The sequence below is a fragment of the Aedes albopictus genome, chromosome 3, assembly GCF_035046485.1.
Source record: "Aedes albopictus strain Foshan chromosome 3, AalbF5, whole genome shotgun sequence".
Classification (NCBI taxonomy): domain Eukaryota; kingdom Metazoa; phylum Arthropoda; class Insecta; order Diptera; family Culicidae; genus Aedes; species Aedes albopictus.
This window is the reverse complement of record NC_085138.1, coordinates 257,767,980-257,790,102: the sequence shown is the minus strand read 5'-3', so window position 1 is coordinate 257,790,102 and position 22,123 is coordinate 257,767,980. Positions and strand designations below refer to the sequence as shown.

The 22,123-nt window shown below is 43.5% G+C and overlaps 2 protein-coding genes across 3 annotated transcripts in view; both read right to left on the bottom strand.

The window, feature by feature from the left end:
• Positions 1 to 1,988, bottom strand: part of LOC109422358 (trehalase) — a 149,688-nt gene extending 147,700 nt beyond the window's left edge. For both annotated transcript variants that reach the window (XR_009999346.1, XR_009999347.1), the window contains exon 1: positions 1,102 to 1,988. The gene's annotated coding sequence lies outside the window, so the exon portion shown is untranslated. The remainder of the gene's footprint in view (positions 1 to 1,101) is intronic.
• Positions 1,989 to 14,602: 12,614 nt separating this feature from the next.
• On the bottom strand, positions 14,603 to 21,621 carry LOC134290718 (uncharacterized). Its single transcript, XM_062857900.1, has 2 exons — positions 14,996 to 21,621; positions 14,603 to 14,935 (listed from the first exon to the last, which is right to left on the bottom strand). The coding sequence occupies exon 1, from the start codon at positions 21,619 to 21,621 to the stop codon at positions 15,439 to 15,441; it is 6,183 nt and encodes a 2,060-aa protein (XP_062713884.1). The 3' UTR covers positions 14,603 to 14,935; positions 14,996 to 15,438.
• Between the last annotated feature and the right edge of the window lie 502 nt (positions 21,622 to 22,123).

Sequence of the window (22,123 nt, the reverse complement as noted above, 5' to 3'; positions counted from 1 at the left end):
CTTGAGCCCAGTATGATACTGAGAAGAAACGTCAAATAAAATGGAGCTTGCTGTACATTCCGGTCATGGAAAAATGCATATCTAGCGTAATGCAAAAACTGCTTTAAAATGATCGAAAAATATTATATTCGGTTTTTATTCATGCTAAAAGAAATAATTTGATTGAAAATGATAAATGCTATTCGAATTTTAGTGAATTCCGTAAATTTCATAAACAGTGTAAAGCTTAAGTTTCAGCTGCTACAAAACAAACTGGCCTATTAAAAAAATGGAGCACGATTTATAAATCAAAACGTGATAGTGCCCCAGTTAACTACCTAGTGACTGTAGTTTTGCATTCTATAATTTTAAAGATAAAGCGTAGAAAATATGTCTATAACAGAAAGGTCAAACGTAGCCCTACGAATTACTCGAGCCCATTCCCTCTAGATCATGGCCAAATAACACTTCCGTCGCAATCTCTAGAAATCATCTTCTGCTGCGTCAGAACAAATTTTTATTTCTCGATTTCGCAACACAGGATAGCTTCAATTTGCCGTTCGTTGTTTGTTTTATCGCGCAATGGAAAACAACAGCAAAACATCGCTTGTTTTAGCTAGGTAAATCTCTCCGACGGGGATCGAGCGTATACGAAAAAGCGCCAACAACACATGCCGCTTATATATTTAGAAGTAAACCAATTTGACATTCATCGCAACATTGGAGGTCAACGGCGAGTGCGGGACCACCTCTTCCATCGACCACGAGATGACAGATCTCTCTGATGGTTACCCTGCTGGCCTACTGAGATTATACTGCAAATGATTGCAATATAAAATTGCGAGCCCCCTTTTTTATTTGTATCGAAGCACCTGCGCTGCATCGACGGCTGACACTGCAATTTTCTGTCATGCGACTGGCAAACGTGATCCGGTAGACTACCTTTCGCGGTTGTTTGATTTCTATTTGCCACTGTGTGGCTGAGCATTTTTTTTTTTTGCAAAATTGAAGGTCTTTTTTCGGTGGTTATGATGTAATGCTTGATGAATGTTAGTACTATTGAAATGGAATTTTTATTCATGAATATGCAGATGATGAATTAAAAAGTCCAAACGCTCTTACCTGGCGGAAGACATCTTAAAGAAGCGGATAAGTCCGGTTGCTTGTTTGATTTGCCGGAACAACTTTGCGCTTTTCACGATTATGACACTTGTTGCAAATGTTTCAAACTTAACCACTCACTTGTCGCACCTCACACGTTTGAATGAGAAAACGATAAACACTTGACAGCTGGTTTCTTCGAAGCTCTCTGCTTGAGCTGGTTGGTACTTGTACTGGAAATAAAAGCTTTCCAGTAATCACGCTCTTGACGAAAGGAAATTCCTCAATTCCTGAGACTAACGTCCGAATGCTGTAAGATTAAAGGCACGACTATCCTCCTTCGTAGGATTCCTTTTGTTTGAAGCTGCTCCGTGAACGGACTATCTCAACGATATAAAGTTGTGGTGGACTGAATGACGTATCACGTCTGGGGGTTCACGACTCCTCCTCCGCCACTGTCCTTCTACTCGCAGGAAAATCTAGCGACCCGATATTTAATTCGTGTTGTGTTGAAGATTGTAATCAACACCGCACGCTGTTTGTGGTAGTTTAAAGCTGAGGTGCCGTCGTCTTCAGCTGAGTTGAATCACGTTTTTTACCGATGGTGGCCTTCGCCGTTGCCGTTCTTCCCTTATCGTACGTACGTTACGCTGCTGCGTAAAATGGCTCCTTCGCACTGGTCGTGTGGAAATTTCGCACTGGCTGGTCCGGTTGAATAGCCCAATGACAGCTATCAAACCTGGCGAAACTTGCTCCGGTTGCTTGGATACGACGATCCAAACCAGTGCTCACTACGATCGCGGGCCACACGTACGATCAGCACGATATGACGTTGAAATTAACGCCAACAATTGCCGAACGACAACCACCGTAGACGTGAAGATTGATGCAACTGAAGGTGGACAGGAGGGAGTTCATCCACCAGACAATTTTCAGCTGAACAAAATTATCACACCCGACCACACGAACACACCGATATCCGGATAAAATTCACCGCGTGGCGCGGGTTCATTCCAAGCCTGCTCGGTGGTGTTAGTTTGGAGGCCAAACCTAAACACATGGCTGGTAGCACGTTTGTTGCTGTTGTGACGTACGTTACCCCGTCGTCGTCGTCATCGTCGTCGCCGCTGAACTCGTTTTCGACCAATCAGGGCCCCGCAACTAGAAGGCCCGTCTCGGTTCGTATCCATATGCAGCGCAGAGGTGAATGGGATTCTTGTTTTGAAGTATACCATACAAAGCGCTTGTGTGTGGATTCATTCGGTTTTTTCCGCGCTTCTGAACTTCAATTTCACAACATGCAGCGTCGATTGAATCAACCAATCGTAATTACTGCGAACGAAGGTGTGTCTGGTTGATTCTGGTTGCAGATAAGATACCAAGTTAAATGTGTTTGTCACTGCAAATGTTTGTTAAGACATGCGAATGTGTTCAGTATTATCTACATACAGCCGTTTAATTCCAGCTTAATCTTGATGAAACAACGTTTAATATGTGTATAATTAAAACACAGACAGTCTCTGATTAAAACGAACAATAAATTAATTCTATTCCCTTATAACTGTGAAACGTTAGTGTCTCCAGCTCCATTTCCAAGTTATTGTTTTATCTCAATATTTTGATGATATGTTACCATAATTGCGTCATATTAAAAAGCATTAGAACAACATGCCAAACACGATATAATGAATGTAGGAACAAATTGAAGCGGACATGACATAACCCGGGTAGACGTGAATATCATAATCATATCTTAAAACGATCAAATTTTGATGTCATATCTTAATATGATATTGATGAGATATTCAAAAAGTTGCCAAGCATGTAAGAATGTCGCTGGCGTCACTTGCTGCTTACTCTCTTGCTGGCGGAGATTGGGAGGGATATAAGTGTCAAAGCGAAAAAGTATGCAATTTGACAGATAGATACCCGGCATGTTTGCGAACGAGAACAATGGGAACACCAGCAACTTTCGTCCTCTATAGTTTCTTAACTCTATTGATTTCACGGATGCGGCTGACCCGTCGCGCTAGTTCCCAATACACTTTTAGTTGATAATAAATATTTTCTTTCATTTTTTGCTTTTACACAAAAGAGTGAAAAGTGTTAGTTCGGAAAAAATCCGAGCGCCGACAAGTGAGTCGCGATCAGTGTATTTCTGTGTGGAAGACTAAAGGTTTCTGCTCCCTAGTGGAGTGGAGACGCGCGATAGAATTTTCATTTTGGCTAGTTTTTGCGTCGAAAAGTGGTCGGTTGTTAACGGCGGTTTATGTATATTGATCCATTGTCAAATCATATCACCAACCATAGGTGACTCCCGGACTGACAATGTACCTTACCCTACTAACAAAAAATCCTTCCTGAGACAAACGTGGAGATGCAGCGAATCGCGGTCTTCATAACAACGTTTGTCTTACTAACATTCCCTCCCATCCTCGATGACCGTAAGGACGTGGCCGGCGCCGTTATTGACCCTATTAAAGTTGAGAGCTCTCGACCTGTGTACATTGAGAATAGTAAGCTAGTCCTAAGCCCTATTCATTGGTTCCTTGTGCAATTTCGATTGTTCTGGTCAATCACGGAGTAGCAACTATGAATTGTGCGGTCATCTATGCTCATGCTCTATTGATTTCACGGATGCGGCTGGAAGTCACGGTTTATAAACAGGCCCACACGCTGATCATGTGGAGCTCTACAGTCGTAACATACACGCTGAGCTCATTCAACATTTATTGCTGGATATTTAATGATAAGCGGTTCTTAGTGTGGCGATCCTCCATAATCCATCTCCTTCAGAGAGGAGGGGGAATCAGTGCTATGATTGATGAATACGTATTAAAGGAAGAGGTATTGAGGACGATATTGTATTACTTTATTTTCACTAGACATTGCGCACTTTGATGCCGCTTTTTGACGAAACCTTACAGAATCACAGAAAAAAAACTGTTTCAGTAGCAATTTAACGAAAAAATCATTTTTGAAGGCACAGCTGATTTTTGGACCATAAAGTTTATACCATAAAGTTTTCATCAAAATCGGTTTAGTATTTGCGGAGATATTGTGAATCCTCAAAACTGCAATTTTAAAATTTTGTACAAAGAGGATTAAAGAATAAGAACACATTTTTACTCTTTTATTTATAGAGCCAGAAATACTGAACCAATTTCAATGAAAATGTTTCTGTATGTAAAGTATACATATCAAAATGTTGAGTAAAAATTTCATTCAGTTTGATCCAGCCGTTACAATGTTATATTTGCTTAGGTGTTCAAATTTTGTCAAGTCACACAATTTTTTTCATAACTTTAGACTGCGTACACCAAAACAGCTGATTTTTGGACCAGTATATGTATTATATGTAGCTTGTACCACGAAATTTTCATCAAAATCGGTCTAGTATTTGCGGAGATATTGATGAACCCTAAGATCTGCAATTTTAAAATTTTGTACAAAGGGAATTCACAAAAAAGAACACATTTTTACTGTTTTATTTATAGAGCCAGAGATACTAAACGATTTTAATGAATTTTTTCTGTATGTGAAGTATGCATATCAAAATGTTGTGTAAAAGTTACATTCAATTTGATCCAGCCGTTACAAAGTTATATTTGCTTAAGTGGCACCCGGTCAGTTTTTTTCATATTCAAACTGCTACAACTTTGAAAGTATTCATACAAAATGGCTCGAAATTTTACTTAGAACATATTTTCATAATAGTATTATACTGTAAAATTTTGATAAAAATCGGAGCAGTAGTGGTAGTTCTATAATCAAAATTGTGCTATTTATACTGACCTTAAATTTCCGAAAATTTACTATGGAGCGCCTTTGTACAAAATTTTAAAATGATAGGTCGATGGTTTTATCTATATATCTATCAATACTTAATCGATTTTGATGAAAATTTTATGGTATAATATATTTCTGGAGAAACCCGATCCGCTTCCACCCCTACCCGAGTGGTATGCCAGTGCTTCAGTATTTGTAGAACACATAGTATTTCGATGAAGATATTTAGGGAATGACAACTCGATTCATTTCCCACAATTACTTCAAGGGTTTCTTAATTGCGTACTGTAGAGTTCCTCTAGGAATTTCTCCAGTAATTTCTATAAAAATGCATCTCCTTAGGGAAAATTCATAATGAAGAAAGTATTGGGAATTTATTATTAGTGTTAAAGAAACAACAAAGGAGTTCTTAGAGGGTACATTTCCGCTTTTTCAACGAATCATTTAATTTTCATTTTCCAATAGGTTCAACAAGCCTGGGTAATAATCATAAACACTAAACTGAGAAGACGGCACTATCTCCAAAGGGATCTATCTTGTTTAAAGAAACAAGTAAAACGATCCAAATATTAGAATAACTAACCACAGAAGTCCAATGTCGCGACTGTTCGTGTGACTAACATCTAGTTTGCCACGCCCTTACAGCGTCATTAGCGGTACTAGAAGTGTCAAATAAATTTTGTTTACCAAAACAAAAGATGCTCTTCAAGCTGGACACTTAAAAACAATCAATTGTCACAAAAAATGTTATTAATTTATTTAAATATGAAAACTGACTACAGCGCCATTGGAGTTCTAGTGTATTTCTATTATCCAAATGCACGAAAACTTCATTGCTGCTACGTGGACAGTTTTTTTCCCGCAGAAAGATCGATTCTCCATTATAAGGTCAGCTTTTCTGTTACGTAGGTTTCCGGAGTCGTTCCTCGTGTTTACCATGGTGTCGTTTCTTCATCGATCCCGTCCGAGCTTCGTTCCCAACGACTTGTCCTGAGGTCAACCGCCAAGCCTTGTTCATGTTCTCAGCCACCTACTCGAATCCGTAGGTTTGGACACGTCTCCGTTGGTTTCGGTCTGGGTCGGCCTTAGAAGTTGTTTTTTTTTTCGATTTTTCAGCATTAAAATAAACAAATAACAGATCTAGTTATCTTGGTAACGATATTCCTGATGCTTTGTTTGCTTCGATGAAGTGGCGAAAAAAGCTAGCTGAAGCACCGCTTCAGGCGAAATATGGAGCGAGCGAATATTCGGGAGGAGCGAATGAATGGCGTCATGAATTTGAACTGATTTGTTCCCCACATTTACATTTTGAAGTTAAGGACAGACTTGTTAGAATCCCAAAATGACCACCAAAATGGCTGACTTTGGCACCTACTCACGATTTCGAGGGCACAAATCTCTTCGTAAACAAAACCACCGCACCTGATCTTCTTATTTTAGGCTTGTTACGAGTGAGCAAGAACAGAATAATAAAATTCACTGTTGTGTGAAGCTTGCTTCTTGAAATTTGTGCGTTTGAAGTTCTGATGCACTGTTAATGCGGGATTTCAAGACGTTTGTCCTTAAATCTATGGTAGAAGTGGCATTCATTTTCAATAAGCGGGTTTATGGATGCGGCAATTGAACCAAAAAAAGTATACGTGGAGAAAAATGGTTAATCTTTTTAGTTAGCATTAGCATTAGCATTAGCATTAAGCGAGTCGCACAATTTCGTAGGTGGTACAGTCCTAGACCGCTGTTATGAGGGTTGCCTCCTTCCCGTCCGAACCAAAGCACAAAGATGTGGGACTAATCTCTGACTCTTAGACAAGACTGACGCAATCCTCCAATGGTCGAGCACTGTCCTGGCCACGTCCTTGCGACTGCTGAGGAATGGAAAAGGATGGTCAGTTTTGGACACCTATGAAAAATGTAGACAACTCTACGATCTCTCAGGCCTAGGTGTCACGGGAATTTGGGTGTTGTTAGTGGAAGGGTAAACTCCAAAGGATACGCTTGGTCAACGTTCAGGCACACCATTGTTAGTATTCTTCGAATCCGTTGTCTGCCCGATTCATCCTGGATTCCTCGTCGTCTTGATGGCATTTGGTTGAATTACCAGATTCTTCGGTTGATAGTCTGAAATATAAAATAATATTAACATCGTACGTCAAATAAGCTACATATTAGTGATACGCTCGCCACAGTTGCATATTTTTACAACATTATTTATATCATACGATAAATTTACCTCAAACCTGCTGAGATTAAATGTTGATTAGCAGTACATTGAAACAAAATTAACTACAAAACACAAAAAAGGCATCAAACTTTGATCTTGGACTATTTATTAATACGGTAAATATCAAGATCAAAATTTGATTTGGTAGATCTTACACCGCAACGCACCATTCTAAGGTGATCTACCCACGTTACGGGTTCGGATCGGACCCAACATTGTTCAATTACAAAACTCAAAATATAATTTCAATAGAATAGGCCCTGAAAAAGGTCCGATCCAAGGACCGAAACGTCGGCGAAGATTGTGCAGAACCATCGCTTTCATTTAAGACTGCACAGCCGAAAACCAACAATCTCAAGACGAATTTCTGAAGGAATTCCTTTGCAGGTGCTGCAGGGGGAATTCTTGTAGGAATTCATGGATGGATTCCTGAACAAATTCGTGGATGAGCTCCTCCTTCTTATGAAAGAATTGCTGGATGACTTCTTGTAGAAGTTCCTGGTTCCTGTATGCATCCCTCCAAAGTTATCTGGAAGATGGTCAATACAAAACGCAGATACTGGAGGAACTCCACTAGAAATCCATGAAGCAATTGAAAAAAAAATCTTCATGTAATCCTAGAGAAATTCTTGGACTACCCCTGGAGGAATTCATGCAGGAGCTCCTGGAAGAAATTCTGCAATAATTTACACCGGGAAGAATTCCTGGAGGAATCTTTGGAGAAAAATGGTTAATCTTTTTAGTTTATTATTTAATAACAATTTTTCATTTCCCTGTTTTAAACATTGCCATGCATGAAAAATATGCATTGCTTCATTTATAATATGCAATCCGCGGAATTTGCGGTATTTATTGGTTACCGTGAATATCAAGACCCTTACTCTTAGAACTTAAGGCGAAACTGGAAGCATTTTCTCATTTTTTTGGATTTTTATTTTTTATTAAATAACGAAGCAATATTTTCAAAATCGGTTTTCGTACACATGTAGAGTATGGATCAAGGTATCTTCTGAATTTTTTTGTGGTGGAAAATGTTTTCCATTTTTGCAGAAACCATTTTTTGTGAAATTTTGTTCAAAAATGGTTTTCGAAAAAACGAAAAACATTTTCCACCACGAAACAAATTCAGGAGATATGTACCTTGATCCATACTCTACATGTGTACGAAACCGATTTTGAAAATATTGCTTCGTTAATTAATAAAAAATCAAAAACCAAAAAGTGAGGAAATGCTTCCAGTTTCACTTTAATAAAATATTCAACTTGACCACCGTCATTATTGATAGGAAGTTATAAAGTTATCCACGCTCATGTTTTTAGTTTGTCCGCGAGTTCCTCTAGTATCCTTAGGGAAAGCCATGGCGTATCACAAACCGCGATCGCGATTACTCCATTGCACAGTGGCTGATTTCGTCATTTTAGCGCGCTTAATTAATAACTTTTTTACTATGAAGTTTAGCGTCATGGTGTCTTCGGGAAAGTTTTCCACTATAATAAGGAGCTTCTTTTGAGCTTCTGTGAAAAATGATCAATCCCCCTAAAAGTGAGATAGAAAATTTATTTTTTGAATTTTTCAAGATACGAGGTTGGTGTCTTCACAAAAGTTGTAGAAAACGTAGTTTGGAGCAACTTTGCCGAAGACACCAAGTTTGTAACTCCGTTACTTTTCAAGATACGTTACGTTTTCTTTCATCAGCCCCTTGAAAAAGGTTTTTGCGCAATAACTTTCTAAAAATTGATTCTACAATTTTCTCATGTTCTACAAAGTTATAGATAATGGAAAAACACACAACTTTGCCGAACATGACATCCCGCTAATTCCAAAATTAAAATAGTTATAACGGTTTTCATAGTTTTTTGGGCCATATTCCAAGCATATATAACTTAGCTATAGGCAATTATATGCAAATTTCCTTTTACGCATGTGAAAGTACATGCAATACAAGCCAAAATCATCAAACTGTAAGAAACTGTCAGATGGTTTTTGTATAGAAACTTACATCCATTTATGTTACTCTTATATGGGATTTATATATATTTTCAACATATTTAGTTAACATTTCATGTCAGCTTGCATTTTTATTGTTATTGTAAGTGTGTGTTAATATAAAGAAAGGTTTGTGGTGCATTTTGGATCATTCGTGAAGTACGTTACATAAAAACTTACCATCTAATTCTTTTGTCTTACTAACTCAAGTGCTCCACGTAGTCCACGAAAAAAGCGAAGGAAGCGCCATTTCTTAAAAAAATCCAAACATGCGCGTGACATATTCTGTCAACGCTCTCACTAGTACATATCTATGTCTACATTGGTTATAGTAAATTATAAATCTTATTGCACTTCATAGTAAGGCTGCTGTTAAATCGTGATCCGACGAAAGAAGTTTCACTTTATGCGTTTTTTCGTGGACTACGTGGAGCATTGCGAGTTAGTAAGAAAATAGAAGTAGTTGGTGAGTTTTTGTGTAACGTATTTCATGAATGATCCAGAATACACAACAAACCTTTCTTTATATTAACACACACTTACAATAACAATAAAAATGCAAGCTGACATGAAATGTTAACTAAATATGTTGAAAATATATATAAATCCCATATAAGAGTAACATAAATGGATGTAAGTTTCTATACAAAAACCATCTTACAGTTTCTTACAGTTTGATGATTTTGGCTTTCTAAGAGAGGCAATTACATGTACTTTCACATGCGTAAAAGGAAATTTGCATATATTTGCCTATAGCTAAGTTATATATGCTTGGAATATGGCCCAAAAAACTATGAAAACCGTTATAACTATTTTAATTTTGGAATTAGCGGGATGTCACGTTCGGCAAAGTTGTGTGTTTTTCCATTATCTATAACTTTGTAGAACATGAGAAAATTGTAGAATCAATTTTTAGAAAGTTATTGCGCAAAAACCTTTTTCAAGGGGCTGATGAAAGAAAACGTAACGTATCTTGAAAAGTAACGGAGTTACAAACTTGGTGTCTTCGGCAAAGTTGCTCCAAACTACATTTTCTACAACTTTTGTGGAGACACCAACCTCGTATCTTGAGAAAATCAAAAAATAAATTTTCTATCTCACTTTTAGGGGGATTGATCATTTTTCACAGAAGCTCAAAAGAAGCTCCTTATTATAGTGGAAAACTTTCCCGAAGACACCATGACGCTAAACTTCATAGTAAAAAAGTTATTAATTAAGCGCGCTAAAATGGCGAAATCAGCCACTGTGCATTGTCGGTAAGTATATCTAGAATATGTTTCTTACAGAGGCTAAATTGTATGTATTTCTTATCTACAACAGCTTTCGACACTACCGGAAAGATCTGGAATTAACAGATACTGGCATCAACGGGAAGATACATCGAACCAGTTCCTGCTGCAGAAGTGGTCCGATCAAGGATCGGACTCCGGCTCCGGTGTAGCATCATGCAACGATGAACGAACCGTAGGAGTCTCCGTGCAATATGTCTGGTGCTGATTATCTCCGACTAATATAGTTCAGTGTAAGATTTACATGTATTTTAGATAAGGATAAAGTTGAAAAATTTATTATGTGAACTGTTTTACTCTACCAAACTTATAACATTTTTCTTATTCATCGAAATTGAACAAAAAAAAACAAAAACAATTTCAAATATGCATTGACAAACATATTTGATATATGCATTCCAATGCAAATCTCCAATGTATGCATTGAATGAATAACCACCAAAATATGCATTCGAAAGGGTGGGCAGATCGAATATGCTTTTAGTAAAGATTTTATGCATTTTATCATTTTCCAATCTCTCCGTATGCCCAAACGTCAAATTTTCTGTGAGAGTAAGCAGGCCAGCATAAATTCGTGCAGTGGACCTTACTTACCTTACCTTACCGGTCAGGCTAAGGCCGGGGTGGCCTCTGCTGTACATAGTAGCCGCCTCCATTCCACTCGGTCCATGGCTGTTTGCCTCCAGTTCCGCACTCTGCGTAGGGTCCGCAAATCGTCCTCCACTTGGTCGATCCACCTAGCTCGCTGCGCTCCACGTCTTCTTGTACCGGTCTGATGACTCTCGAGAACCATTTTAGTCAGGTTGCTATCCGACATCCTGATGACGTGACCCGCCCACCGTAGCCAAAAGATTTTCGCGGTATGGACGATGGTTGGTTCTCTTAGCAGCTGATGCAGCTCATGGTTCATTCGCCTTCTCCAAGTCCCGTCTTCCATCTGCACTCCGCCGTAGATGGTACGCAACACCTTCCGTTCGAAAACTCCAAGGGCGCGTTGGTCCTCTGCACGTAGGGTCCATGTTTCGTGCCCATAGAGGACGACCGGTCTAATCAGCGTTTTGTAGATGGTTAACTTCGTGTTACGGCGAAGTTTATTCGACCGTAGAGTTCTGCAGAGTCCGAAGAAAGCACGATTTCCTGCCACAATGCGCCTCTAAATTTCTCAGCTGGTGTCGTTGTCGGCGGTCACCAGTGAGCCCAAGTACACGAATTCTTCAACCGCCTCGATTTCATCACCGTCGATAGAAATTAGGGATGGCGGGCGCGGTGATTCCTCCCTGGAGCCCTTTGCCATCATGTACTTTGTCTTCGACACATTAATGACTAATCCGATTCGCCTGGCTTCACTCTTTAGTCGGATGTACGTTTCCGCCATCGTCTCAAATTTACGAGCAATAATATCAATATGATCGGCGAAACCAAGCAGCTGAACGGACTTCGTGAAAATCGTCCCACTCGTATTTATCCCCGCTCTTCTTATTACACCCTCCAAAGCAATGTTGAACAGCAAGCACGAAAGACCATCACCTTGCCGTAACTCTCTGCGAGATTCGAAGGGACTCGAGAGTGTCCCTGATACTCGAACTACGCACATCACTCGATCCATCGTCGCCTTGATCAACCGTATCAGTTTATCCGGGAATCCGTATTCGTGCATAATCTGCCATAGCTGTTCTCGATCGATTGTATCATACGCCGATTTGAAATCGATGAACAAGTGATGTGTGGGCACGTTGTATTCGCGGCATTTCTGCAACATCTGGCGGATGGCGAACATCTGGTCCGTTGTAGCGCGTTCACCCATAAATCCAGCCTGATATTGCCCCACAAACTCTCTTGCAATCGGTGATAGACGGCGGCATAAAATTTGAGAGAGTATCTTGTAGGCAGCGCTCAGTAGTGTGATCGCGCGGTAGTTTCCGCAATCCAACTTGTCGCCCTTTTTGTAGATGGGACACACGATACCTTCCATCCATTCCTCCGGTAATACTTCCTCCTCCCAAATCTTGGTAATGACCCAGTGTAGTGCTCTCACTAGTGAGAATATTCCCGTGATTATCTCGGCACATGTCGGCTTGTGGCACAAAGCCTCTGCGCGAGCGGTTCAGCTTCTCGTAGAACTTTCGTGTGTCCTTAGCGCGGTACAGCTCTTCCATCGCTTCGCGATCTCGTTCTTCCTGCTGGCGCTTCTTCATCCGGAAGACTGAGTTCTGCCTGTTCCGCGCCTGTTTGTAACGTGCCTCATTTGCTCTCGTACGGTGTTGCAGCATTCTCGCCCATGCTGCATTCTTCTCGTTTTTCAACTGTTCACATTCGCCGTCGTACCAGTCGTTTCTGTGATTCGGAGTCGCGAAGCCTAGTGCTGTAGCCGAGGTACTACCTATGGCGGATCGGATGTCCCTCTAGCCATCTTCAAGTGTAGCTGCGCCAAGCTGCTCTTCCGTTGGTAGGGCCACTGCTAACTGCTGCGCGTAGTCTTGAGCCACTTCTACGTTACGAAGTTGCTCGATGTTGAGCCGCGGCGTTCGACTTCGACGCGTGGTGATAACTGTCGAAAATTTTGAGCGCATGCATACAGCGACTAAGTAGTGATCCGAATCTATATTCGCACTGCGGTATGTGCGGACGTTGGTTATATCTGAGAAGAATTTACCGTCGATTAGAACGTGGTCGATTTGGTTTTCTGTTTGTTGGTCAGGTGATCTCCAGGTGGCTTTGTGGATATCTTTGCGGGGGAAGAAGGTGCTTCGGACTACCATACCACGGGAGGCTGCAAAGTTTACGCATCGCTGGCCGTTATCATTCGATACGGCGTGCAGGCTGTTTCGCCCGATTACCGGTCTGTACATTTCCTCCCTTCCTACCTGCGCGTTCATGTCGCCGACAACGATTTTCACGTCACGCGGCGAGCAACCATCGTATGTTTGCTCTAACTGCGCGTAGAACGCTTCTTTCTCGTCATCGGGTCTCCCTTCGTGTGGGCAGTGGACGTTGATGATGCTGTAGTTGAAGAAACGGCCCTTAACTCTCAACATGCACATCCTTGCGTTGATCGGCTGCCACCCGATCACACGTTGTCGCATCTTGCCCAACACTATAAATCCTGTTCCCAGTTCATTGGTGGTGCCACAGCTTTGGTAGAAGGTAGCCGCTCGATGCCCGCTTTTCCACACTCTCTGTCCAGTCCAACAAAGTTCCTGCAACGCCGCGATGTCGAAGTTGCGGGGATGTAGTTCGTCGTAGATTATCCTGTCACATCCTGCGAAACCTAGTGACTTGCAATTCCATGTTCCAAGTTTCCAATCGTAGTCCTTATTTCGTCGCGTGGGTCTTTGTCGATTGTATCGAGTCGTATTTTCTCCTATGTTATTCGCAATGGGGATTTTTACGGGTGGCTTATTGGGCCTACGCCAGCACTCCTGTCTCGCCGGAGGGCCATCGTGCCAGTTCTGTTTAACGTCCCAACCAACACTGGGACGACCACGCTGATGGGGCTACCACTGTAGAACTTGTATATTTCCGGATATTTATAATACGATAACTAAACAACCTTTAGTATTTCACAATTCCCGTTTATTAACGCAACACTATACAACCTTTCGTTGTCGCTCACCCAGACTGACTGTCCCTCCTGTCCAGTGCCTACTATGATCGATTAATGCCATGTGCTCGACTCTACAATCCCCCTTAGCTTTCATTATGTTAGTGAGGGATATCCAGCTTTTTACGCTATGATGAGGGGTGATTCAATTTTGACAATTCTTGCCGACAGCCCTTGCAGCATCAGAGCTCATCAGAGTAGCCAAAAATTTCAGTTCAACTCCGGCAAAACGTCAAAAATTTTCACCGTTGTTGTTTGCAAGTGTTAGCTTGAGTTTTTCTGTTTGAATGAAATTAAAGCTTTTTCTTTAATTTTAGGTTCGTTATTGCCGCCACCTTGAGTATAATACCAAATTAAATGGAACAGTACATGTAGATGAAGGAATAAGGAAATGACTTCGGAAAACCAAATGATTTTGTGTTAATCATGATCCCACTCGGCAGTTCCGTTCTTTACATTAAACGAATAAAAAATGTTGCAATTGTTCAGAAGTCTTGCAATGCGAAACTCTTTTTTTTTATTTCAATGTCAGATTCCCAGTGAAAGTGGAGTTCCAGAATCGATCAATTGAATTTGCCTATTTCATTCCGGAACAGCGAAGTTGTGGGAAAGGTTGATAGGGGAAACGTTAAATACAGTATGTTGGATCTGGTCCAACGTGAGGGATTTTCCGGAATTATGATTCTCCACCGGAAGTGAAATAAGAACACGCGATCCGGTTTGTGGTAATAACGTAGAGAATATAATTTTCCTAAAGGGAAATACGGATCATCTTAGAATTACAATCATTCGATTTTAGGAATAACTAACAATATTGAACAAATGCTACGTGAAGATTGATTTGTGAACCCCTGTCTAGCAACATACAGGCAGTCCAATATATGGTAACAGTGAATTAAATTGATTATCATTTTTACTTACGTTTAGTTCCCTTATGTGTCGTGATCTAGACGAGTTTTGTTACAGATCTATTAATTGTAAGATAATTCAGTTACATGTTTTGGAAGATGTTCTATAGTTTATCTTACCGGGATCGATAGTGATTTGGTTGCTCTGGGCGAAATTCAATGGGAGGGAGATGTTGTGTGATTTAGGTTACCTAATACAAGTCAATATTAGAACTGATGTAAAGCACTTTTAACGGAACTAATCTTACCAATTCAGCGTTGAAATTATGGATGGGGAAAATAGTATTTAAAATTCACTTATTTTAGGTTCTAATTCAAGGGGCATAATAGAAATAAGCTAATTTTAGGGAGAGATTTATCACTACACATCTGCATAACACAGTTCGTTTTTGTCATCTCCTCGTAGACTCACCCGGTGACAGGTCGTATACCTGTCACTCCCATGTCATCCATCGCAGCGCTCGTGTGGTAACGAACAGTGTAGATACCGTGTCTATAGATGTGCGCGCTGGCCTAATGGGGTAGGCCAACACTCCCCCACGGTACGCAAACTTCCGGTTGGCTTACTTATCGACGCGTTGGACATCTAGGACTGCCAATTTTGTCGCTGGGCGCTCGTAGATACCTCTTGTTGTCCTCACAGTAGCTGATCGAACCTGGCCATCTACACTGACTCTGGTACCGATTATTTTCCCCTTCGGCCAACAGTTGCGGGGCATATTTGGGTCGGCAATGACCACTACATCTCCAATGGATATGGGCTTGGGTCGTTCAAACCACTTGGTTCTGCGGGTGATTTCCGGTAGGTAGTCTGACACCCACCGCCGCCAGTAAAGGTTTGCCAGAACCTGGGACGTCAGCCAGTTCTGACGAAGTGCTGCTCCGCTGTAGTCCAAGTTGGTAAGCGGTTTGCATCCGTTCGACGATCCGAGAAGGAAGTGGTTTGGTGTCAGCGCTGGGGCCGAGTCCTCGTCTATCGGTACGTGGGATAGTGGCCTCGAATTTACGATATTTTCTACTTCTGTGAGTAAGTTTCTCAATACCTCGTCGGACTGCCTTGCCGACGAACACACTGCTGTGAGGTTGTTCTTTACGGTGCGGATTAGCCTTTCCCAGCTACCGCCCATGTGCGGTGAGAGAGGTGGATTGAAGACCCATTCAACTCCTGAATCGGCAAACTCCGTCATGAGCGCGTGCTGGTTAACTGCTTCGTATAGCTGCAGTAGCTCTCGATTTGCTCCCACGAAGTTCGTTCCACGATCGCTGTAGATCTTCCGAGGTGTGCCACGACGTGCCATGAAGTTTCGGAGCGCCATGATGCACGAGCTCGCGCTAAGGGAATGTACGACCTCTAGATGGATCGCTCGGACGGTCAGACATGTGGCTAACATCCCCCAGCGCTTCTCGACTCTTCTTCCGATGGTGACTTCGATTGGACCGAAGTAATCGACCCCGGTGTGGGTGAATGGCCGTGAAAAAGCTTCAAGGCGGGCGGGTGGAAGGTCGGCCATGTACGGTGGAGTTGGTGCTGCGTGGTTGTTCTTACACGTCTGGCAGGCTTTACGAACTTGTTGGTAACAGACGCGCAAGCGCGGAATTTGATATTTCTGCCTGATCTCATTGATCACCGTTTCGTGGTTAAGGTGATGGTATTTGCAGTGATAATGTCTGACGATCAGGCTGGTGGTGTGGTGCTTTTGGGCGAGTATTATGGGCTGTTTGGCATCCTCGGTGGCGTAGTGACATGCCGCGATGCGGCTTCGCATTCGCATGATCCCATTGCTGTCCAGCCATGGTGTCAGTTGAAACAAATTACTGGTCTTGGGGACGGTTCTCGTGGGTGCGTCTTCGCTTGGGGATGGCATTTTAAGAACCGAGACTTCGTCGGGAAAGCATTCGAACTGAGCGAGACGAATAAGCGTACACTCGGCGGTTATGAGTTCGTGCGCAGAAAACGGCCCGGTGGTCGTCGAGTTTCCAGAGCGGGTCTGACGACAGTTAGTGACGAAGCGATGAACATATGCGACTACCCTGCGTAATCTCTCCCAACTCGAGAACTCATTGACGCAGATGAAAGGGTCTAGTGGGGTGTGATGCGCCAGTAGGGAAGGGCGGAGTTCGGTCTCCGTGGCGTAATTTTTAATCGATGATGCCGGCCATTCTTCTTCAGTACGCCAAAGGAAATCGGCGCCTTTAAACCACCTGTCTTCAGATGATAACTCCGGAATGCTACTCCACTTTGTGGCATCGTCGGCAGGATTTTGCTTACCAGGCACCCACCGCCATTCGTGTGGCTCGGAGGTTTCGAGGATTTCGCTGACTCTGTGACCGACGAACTGACTATATCGACGATGGTCCGAGTGTATCCAGCAGAGGACATCCCTAGAATCAGACCAGTACAGCTTCTTGTGGATCCGGAACGTTAGCGATTCCTCGACTGATCGTGCTAAGCGAGCGCCGATGACTGCGGCAATTAATTCCAGTCTAGTTATCGAGGTGAACTTTATCGGTGCGACTCGGCTTTTCGCTGCAACAATAGAGCAACGGATAGAATCGTCCCTGGTGAAACGTAGATAACAAACAGCGGCTGCGCTGTTTTCGCTGGCATCAACCATCGTATGGAGCTGGAGGTTATCGGTTTCGAGATAGTCCGAGTTATAACACCTAGAAATCCGCACGTTTTCGACGCGAGGAAGAACTTTCAACCATGTGAGCCACTTTTCGTATTCTTCATTAGCTATCTCCTCGTCCCACTGTACGCCAGATCGCCAGATATCTTGGAGCAGGATCTTCAGATATGAGAGGAAATGGCAAATCAATCCTAGTGGATCGAAGATGGTCATCAAGACACGCAGAACTTCTCGCTTCGTTGGTCGTCGTTGGCCTGCTAGGAGTGGGGAGTCATATCGGCTCCATCCGACTTTGTAAATGAAGACATCATCATTCGTATTCCACCACATGCCTAATACCTTTTCAGTGGCTAGCTCAGTGGACATATCGAGGCATTTCTCGTCGGTATTCTCCCCTTGCAAAGCAGAGAGAACGGTTTTGGAGTTGCTAACCCAGTTTCGTATTTCAAAACCGCCCTGCTGGTGAACGTATCTCACGTCTTTGGCTAACTGAATAGCTTGCTCCTCGGTATCAACACTAGAAAGCATGTCGTCGACGTAGTGTGACTTCGTAATGACTTGATGCGCTATTGGGTATTCGTTGACAAATCTATCGGCGTTGGTATTCTTCACGAACTGCGCTGTAGTCGGTGAGCAGCAAGCTCCGAACGTCATTACCTGCATGGCGTATACCTCCGTATCACCACGTTCGCTCATCCAGAAGAAACGCTGACAGAGTTGGTCTTCTTCTCTAATCAGCACCTGGTGAAACATTTCACGAATGTCACCAGTTAGCCCGATGCGACGCTCTCGAAACTGTAGAAGGATCGCGAGGAGAGAGCACAACATATCCGGCCCTTTTAAGAGAACTGAGTTTAGTGATGTTCCGTGGGCGCTGGCCGCTGCGTCCCATACTATGCGTACCTTCCCAGGTTTGTTGGGGTTGGTTACGGGAAAAACGGGTAGGTACCACCGCCGAGGGACCTTTCGGTTGATTTCCTCCTCACTAAGCTTTCGAATATATCCTTTTGCCGTATATTCAGCGATCTTGGCTTGCAAAATCACCTGCAGCTCCGGTTCTTTTACCATCCGTTTTTTCAAACATTCGAATCTGCGCATAGCCATAGATTGACTGTCCGGCAGACGGACATCGTCGTACCGCCAGAGCAGCCCGGATTCGAAGCGCTCTTCTTTTCGCCGGGTGAGTAACTGCAGCAAAGAGAGCGCACGCTGATCTTCGATGGGCATATGCGGATGGTTTGTTTTGGTTAGCCCAAGGCTGTCAAAGGAGAAGTAGTTCTTCATCGCCTGGTGCAGATCGTCGTCCTCTGTATTGTTACAAGGACAAATGTGGAAACTGTAATGGTGTAGGTTTGTTCCACGAGTTGGTCCCGATCCACCGCAAATCGTCCATCCCAGTCGTGACTTGACTGCAATGGGCTGTCCAAATTCTCCTTCACGGTTTTTCAGCGCGAGGCCAAGATGTGCATGCTTCGTTCCTATCAAGATTCGAGGACGTATATCACGGTACGAATCGATCGGCAGTCCTCGGAGATGTTGGAACTGCTCGGATAGTTTGCACATATCCAGCGTTTGCTGCGGCAGCATCAAGTCTTTTACCGTTCGTACATCGTTCAGGTCGAAGCGTTTGTTACCTTCCTTTGCGCCAGCAATTTGAAGGTTGTAGATACGGGAGTTCGTTTCCCATCGTTCGGTCCCGCCGGTCCATCGCAAGCATAGCGGACGTTCGGCACCTTCCAACTGCAGCTTGTCGGCGATCTCTTGGTCGAGTAGAGTAAGCTCAGAGCCCTCATCGATAAAGGCATATGTATGCACTGTTCCTGTTTTTCCGTACAACACAACTGGTAAGTATCGGAACAGGACTGAGCTAACAACTGTCCGATGAGTATTGCAGTCGGACGAATTCAGACTAGGTGGAGCTGACGCAGTGTTCGCACTTTCGGTTGTGGAAATCTGTGGCTTCTCCTTAGAATCATTGTGTAATAACTCGTGATGTCGGAAGGCGCACCCGTTTCTGCCACATGGTTTGGCAAAGCAGCTTCCCTTATGCACTCGGAGACAGGTACGGCAAAATCCGAATTCTCTTACAGCGGCCCATCGTGAGTCTCTGGAGAGCTCCAAGAATCGTTTGCACTTATCAGCGGATTTGCAATTCTCTTTACGGATTGGACAAACTGGTCTCGTTGAAGGAATCTCGTTGCAATCTTCGGACGGAGTCTCGGAATGGGCGTTGAGATACCCATTTCCTTTCTTGGTGCCTCGAGTTTCAGTTCGGGCAGATTTTTCGAGATGAGCTGGTGACGGAAAAGTAACGACGCTTGCGGCCTCCGCTAGTGCGTAGATCCACCCACTGAAGGTCGCCAGGTTGACCGTTTGCACCGTTAGTCGATGCTGCGCCCAATTGAGTTTAAGCGAGGGAGGTAGCTTGCCAACCAACTGATGAAGGAGCGAGATGTTGTACATGTACTCCTGCAGTCCACAGGCGTCTACTGTAGCGCAAAAGTTTTGCACGTGTACAGCGAAATCGACCAGAGTGTCTAGCCTTTCTTCGCGAATTGCTGGTAGAGAGCTAACTTTTTCAATTAGCGATTGGACGATGACTTCGGGTTGTCCGAACAGCATCTTTAAGGTAGACAGTATGCCCGGAACATTTTCTGGATGTATCAGACGGCTCTTGACTGCCTCGTAGGCTTTGCCTTTCAGGCTCTTCTGCAGTCGGACTATGTTTTCCTCGTCGGTAAATCCACACATCGCGGTCGTACGGTTGTACATCGACAGGAACACTGGCCACTCCTCCGGATTCCCATTAAACGGCGGTAGATCTCGTGGAACTGCTTGTCTGGCTGCCACTTGCGAGCGTGAGAGCTGGAACTCGTCGTCGTACATTCCGTGGTTTGATGCACAGACACTATCCCGAGGATTCCGAGGGTGAAAACCAGTAGAACACGCCGGTGGAGCCAATACTTGTCCGTCGAAGGAAGTAGAGTTGAAGGGGGGCCTGAGAATCGCAGATTGTTGCGATATGACTCTCCTGTTGGTATTGAACGTAGCTGGCGCTGGTATAAAACTTGACTGAGGGTATCTCGAGGATATTCCGACTTGCTGGCCGGAAGGATGCATCGGCATCGTTTGTCCTGTCTGTCTGTAGTGACTGGCAAATTCAGGATCTGACTGCTGAATCTGAGGGCAATGACTGGATCGCTGACCAGCCTGCGCATTGAAATGTCCCGTGTTGGCACTGGCCTCAAATCGAACACGAGGTTCCCCGAACTGCTCAATAGCTTGGGCTGGTTCTACGCCACTTTGAGGAGCTTGACGACGCCCCACGTTGGAACTATCCACCTCTGGCATGATTGTCCGTTGTACTTGGCTAGCCTCTTTAACCCAATCGTTGATCCGACTCGAAGCCTCGCTGCGACTCCGACTTCCCTTCTCGCTCACGACTTCTTCCAGCAGGCGATACTTCCTCTCCAAATACTGTTGATGCTCCTGCGCTGCTCGCTCTTCCACAGCTCGTCGACGTTCTTCTTGCTGCTGCTGAAACTGTCGCTCTTCCTCCAGTCGCATTAACTGTAACTTTGCGCGCTGCACTGCAGACTTCTGCGACGAAGAGACGGAAATCTCTGACAGTGCTTTTTCTGTTTCTCGTAATGGAACTACTTTTCTTGCATCGATACCACCAGCTGACAGTGCTGATTGCTGCTGCTGTCGGTCAGGCTTGGCTTGTTCGGCTGCTGCACCCGGCACAGCTATTTGACCACCACCGCTGTAGGCTGGAACTGGCTCAGATGAAGTTGGCTTCTGGAATACCGTTGGAGAAATCACTGGGTTGACGCGGGTGCTTGTCGCGATGTTTCCAACTGGCTGGCTTCTAGTTGACCTTCGATCGTGGTTCTCGTTTCCTTGTCTGGCACTTTCTTCCAAAGCTGTCTTAGTTCGCTGGACCCAATTCGCGGTAACGCAGTTAGTGCAACTCCAACTCTTGTCAGCAACTTCTTCCGATACGCCCACACAGGAGAAATGGTACCATCCATCGCATCTGTCACATTGAACCATATGCTCAGAATCCGGTCCTCGACACGTCTTGCACGTATGTCCTTCCACAGTATCCTCCATAATCACCACTTCCGGTATGTCATCGTTTCCACCACCACCACCATCAGCACTATGACCACTCACTGATATTTCCTTCGGCCGCGCACCCTTATCACCCTTCGCACCCGATTTGATAACACCGCGACTAGGCATCACGCTCGACTCGCCAATAAACGAAAATTATATGTTGTTGGATCTGGTCCAACGTGAGGGATTTTCCGGAATTATGATTCTCCACCGGAAGTGAAATAAGAACACGCGATCCGGTTTGTGGTAATAACGTAGAGAATATAATTTTCCTAAAGGGAAATACGGATCATCTTAGAATTACAATCATTCGATTTTAGGAATAACTAACAATATTGAACAAATGCTACGTGAAGATTGATTTGTGAACCCCTGTCTAGCAACATACAGGCAGTCCAATATATGGTAACAGTGAATTAAATTGATTATCATTTTTACTTACGTTTAGTTCCCTTATGTGTCGTGATCTAGACGAGTTTTGTTACAGATCTATTAA

Excerpts from the sequence above, each read along its gene's own strand:
- LOC134290718 (XM_062857900.1), bottom strand. The coding sequence starts at position 21,621 with ATGGAGGATACTGTGGAAGGACATACGTGCAAGACGTGTCGAGGACCG.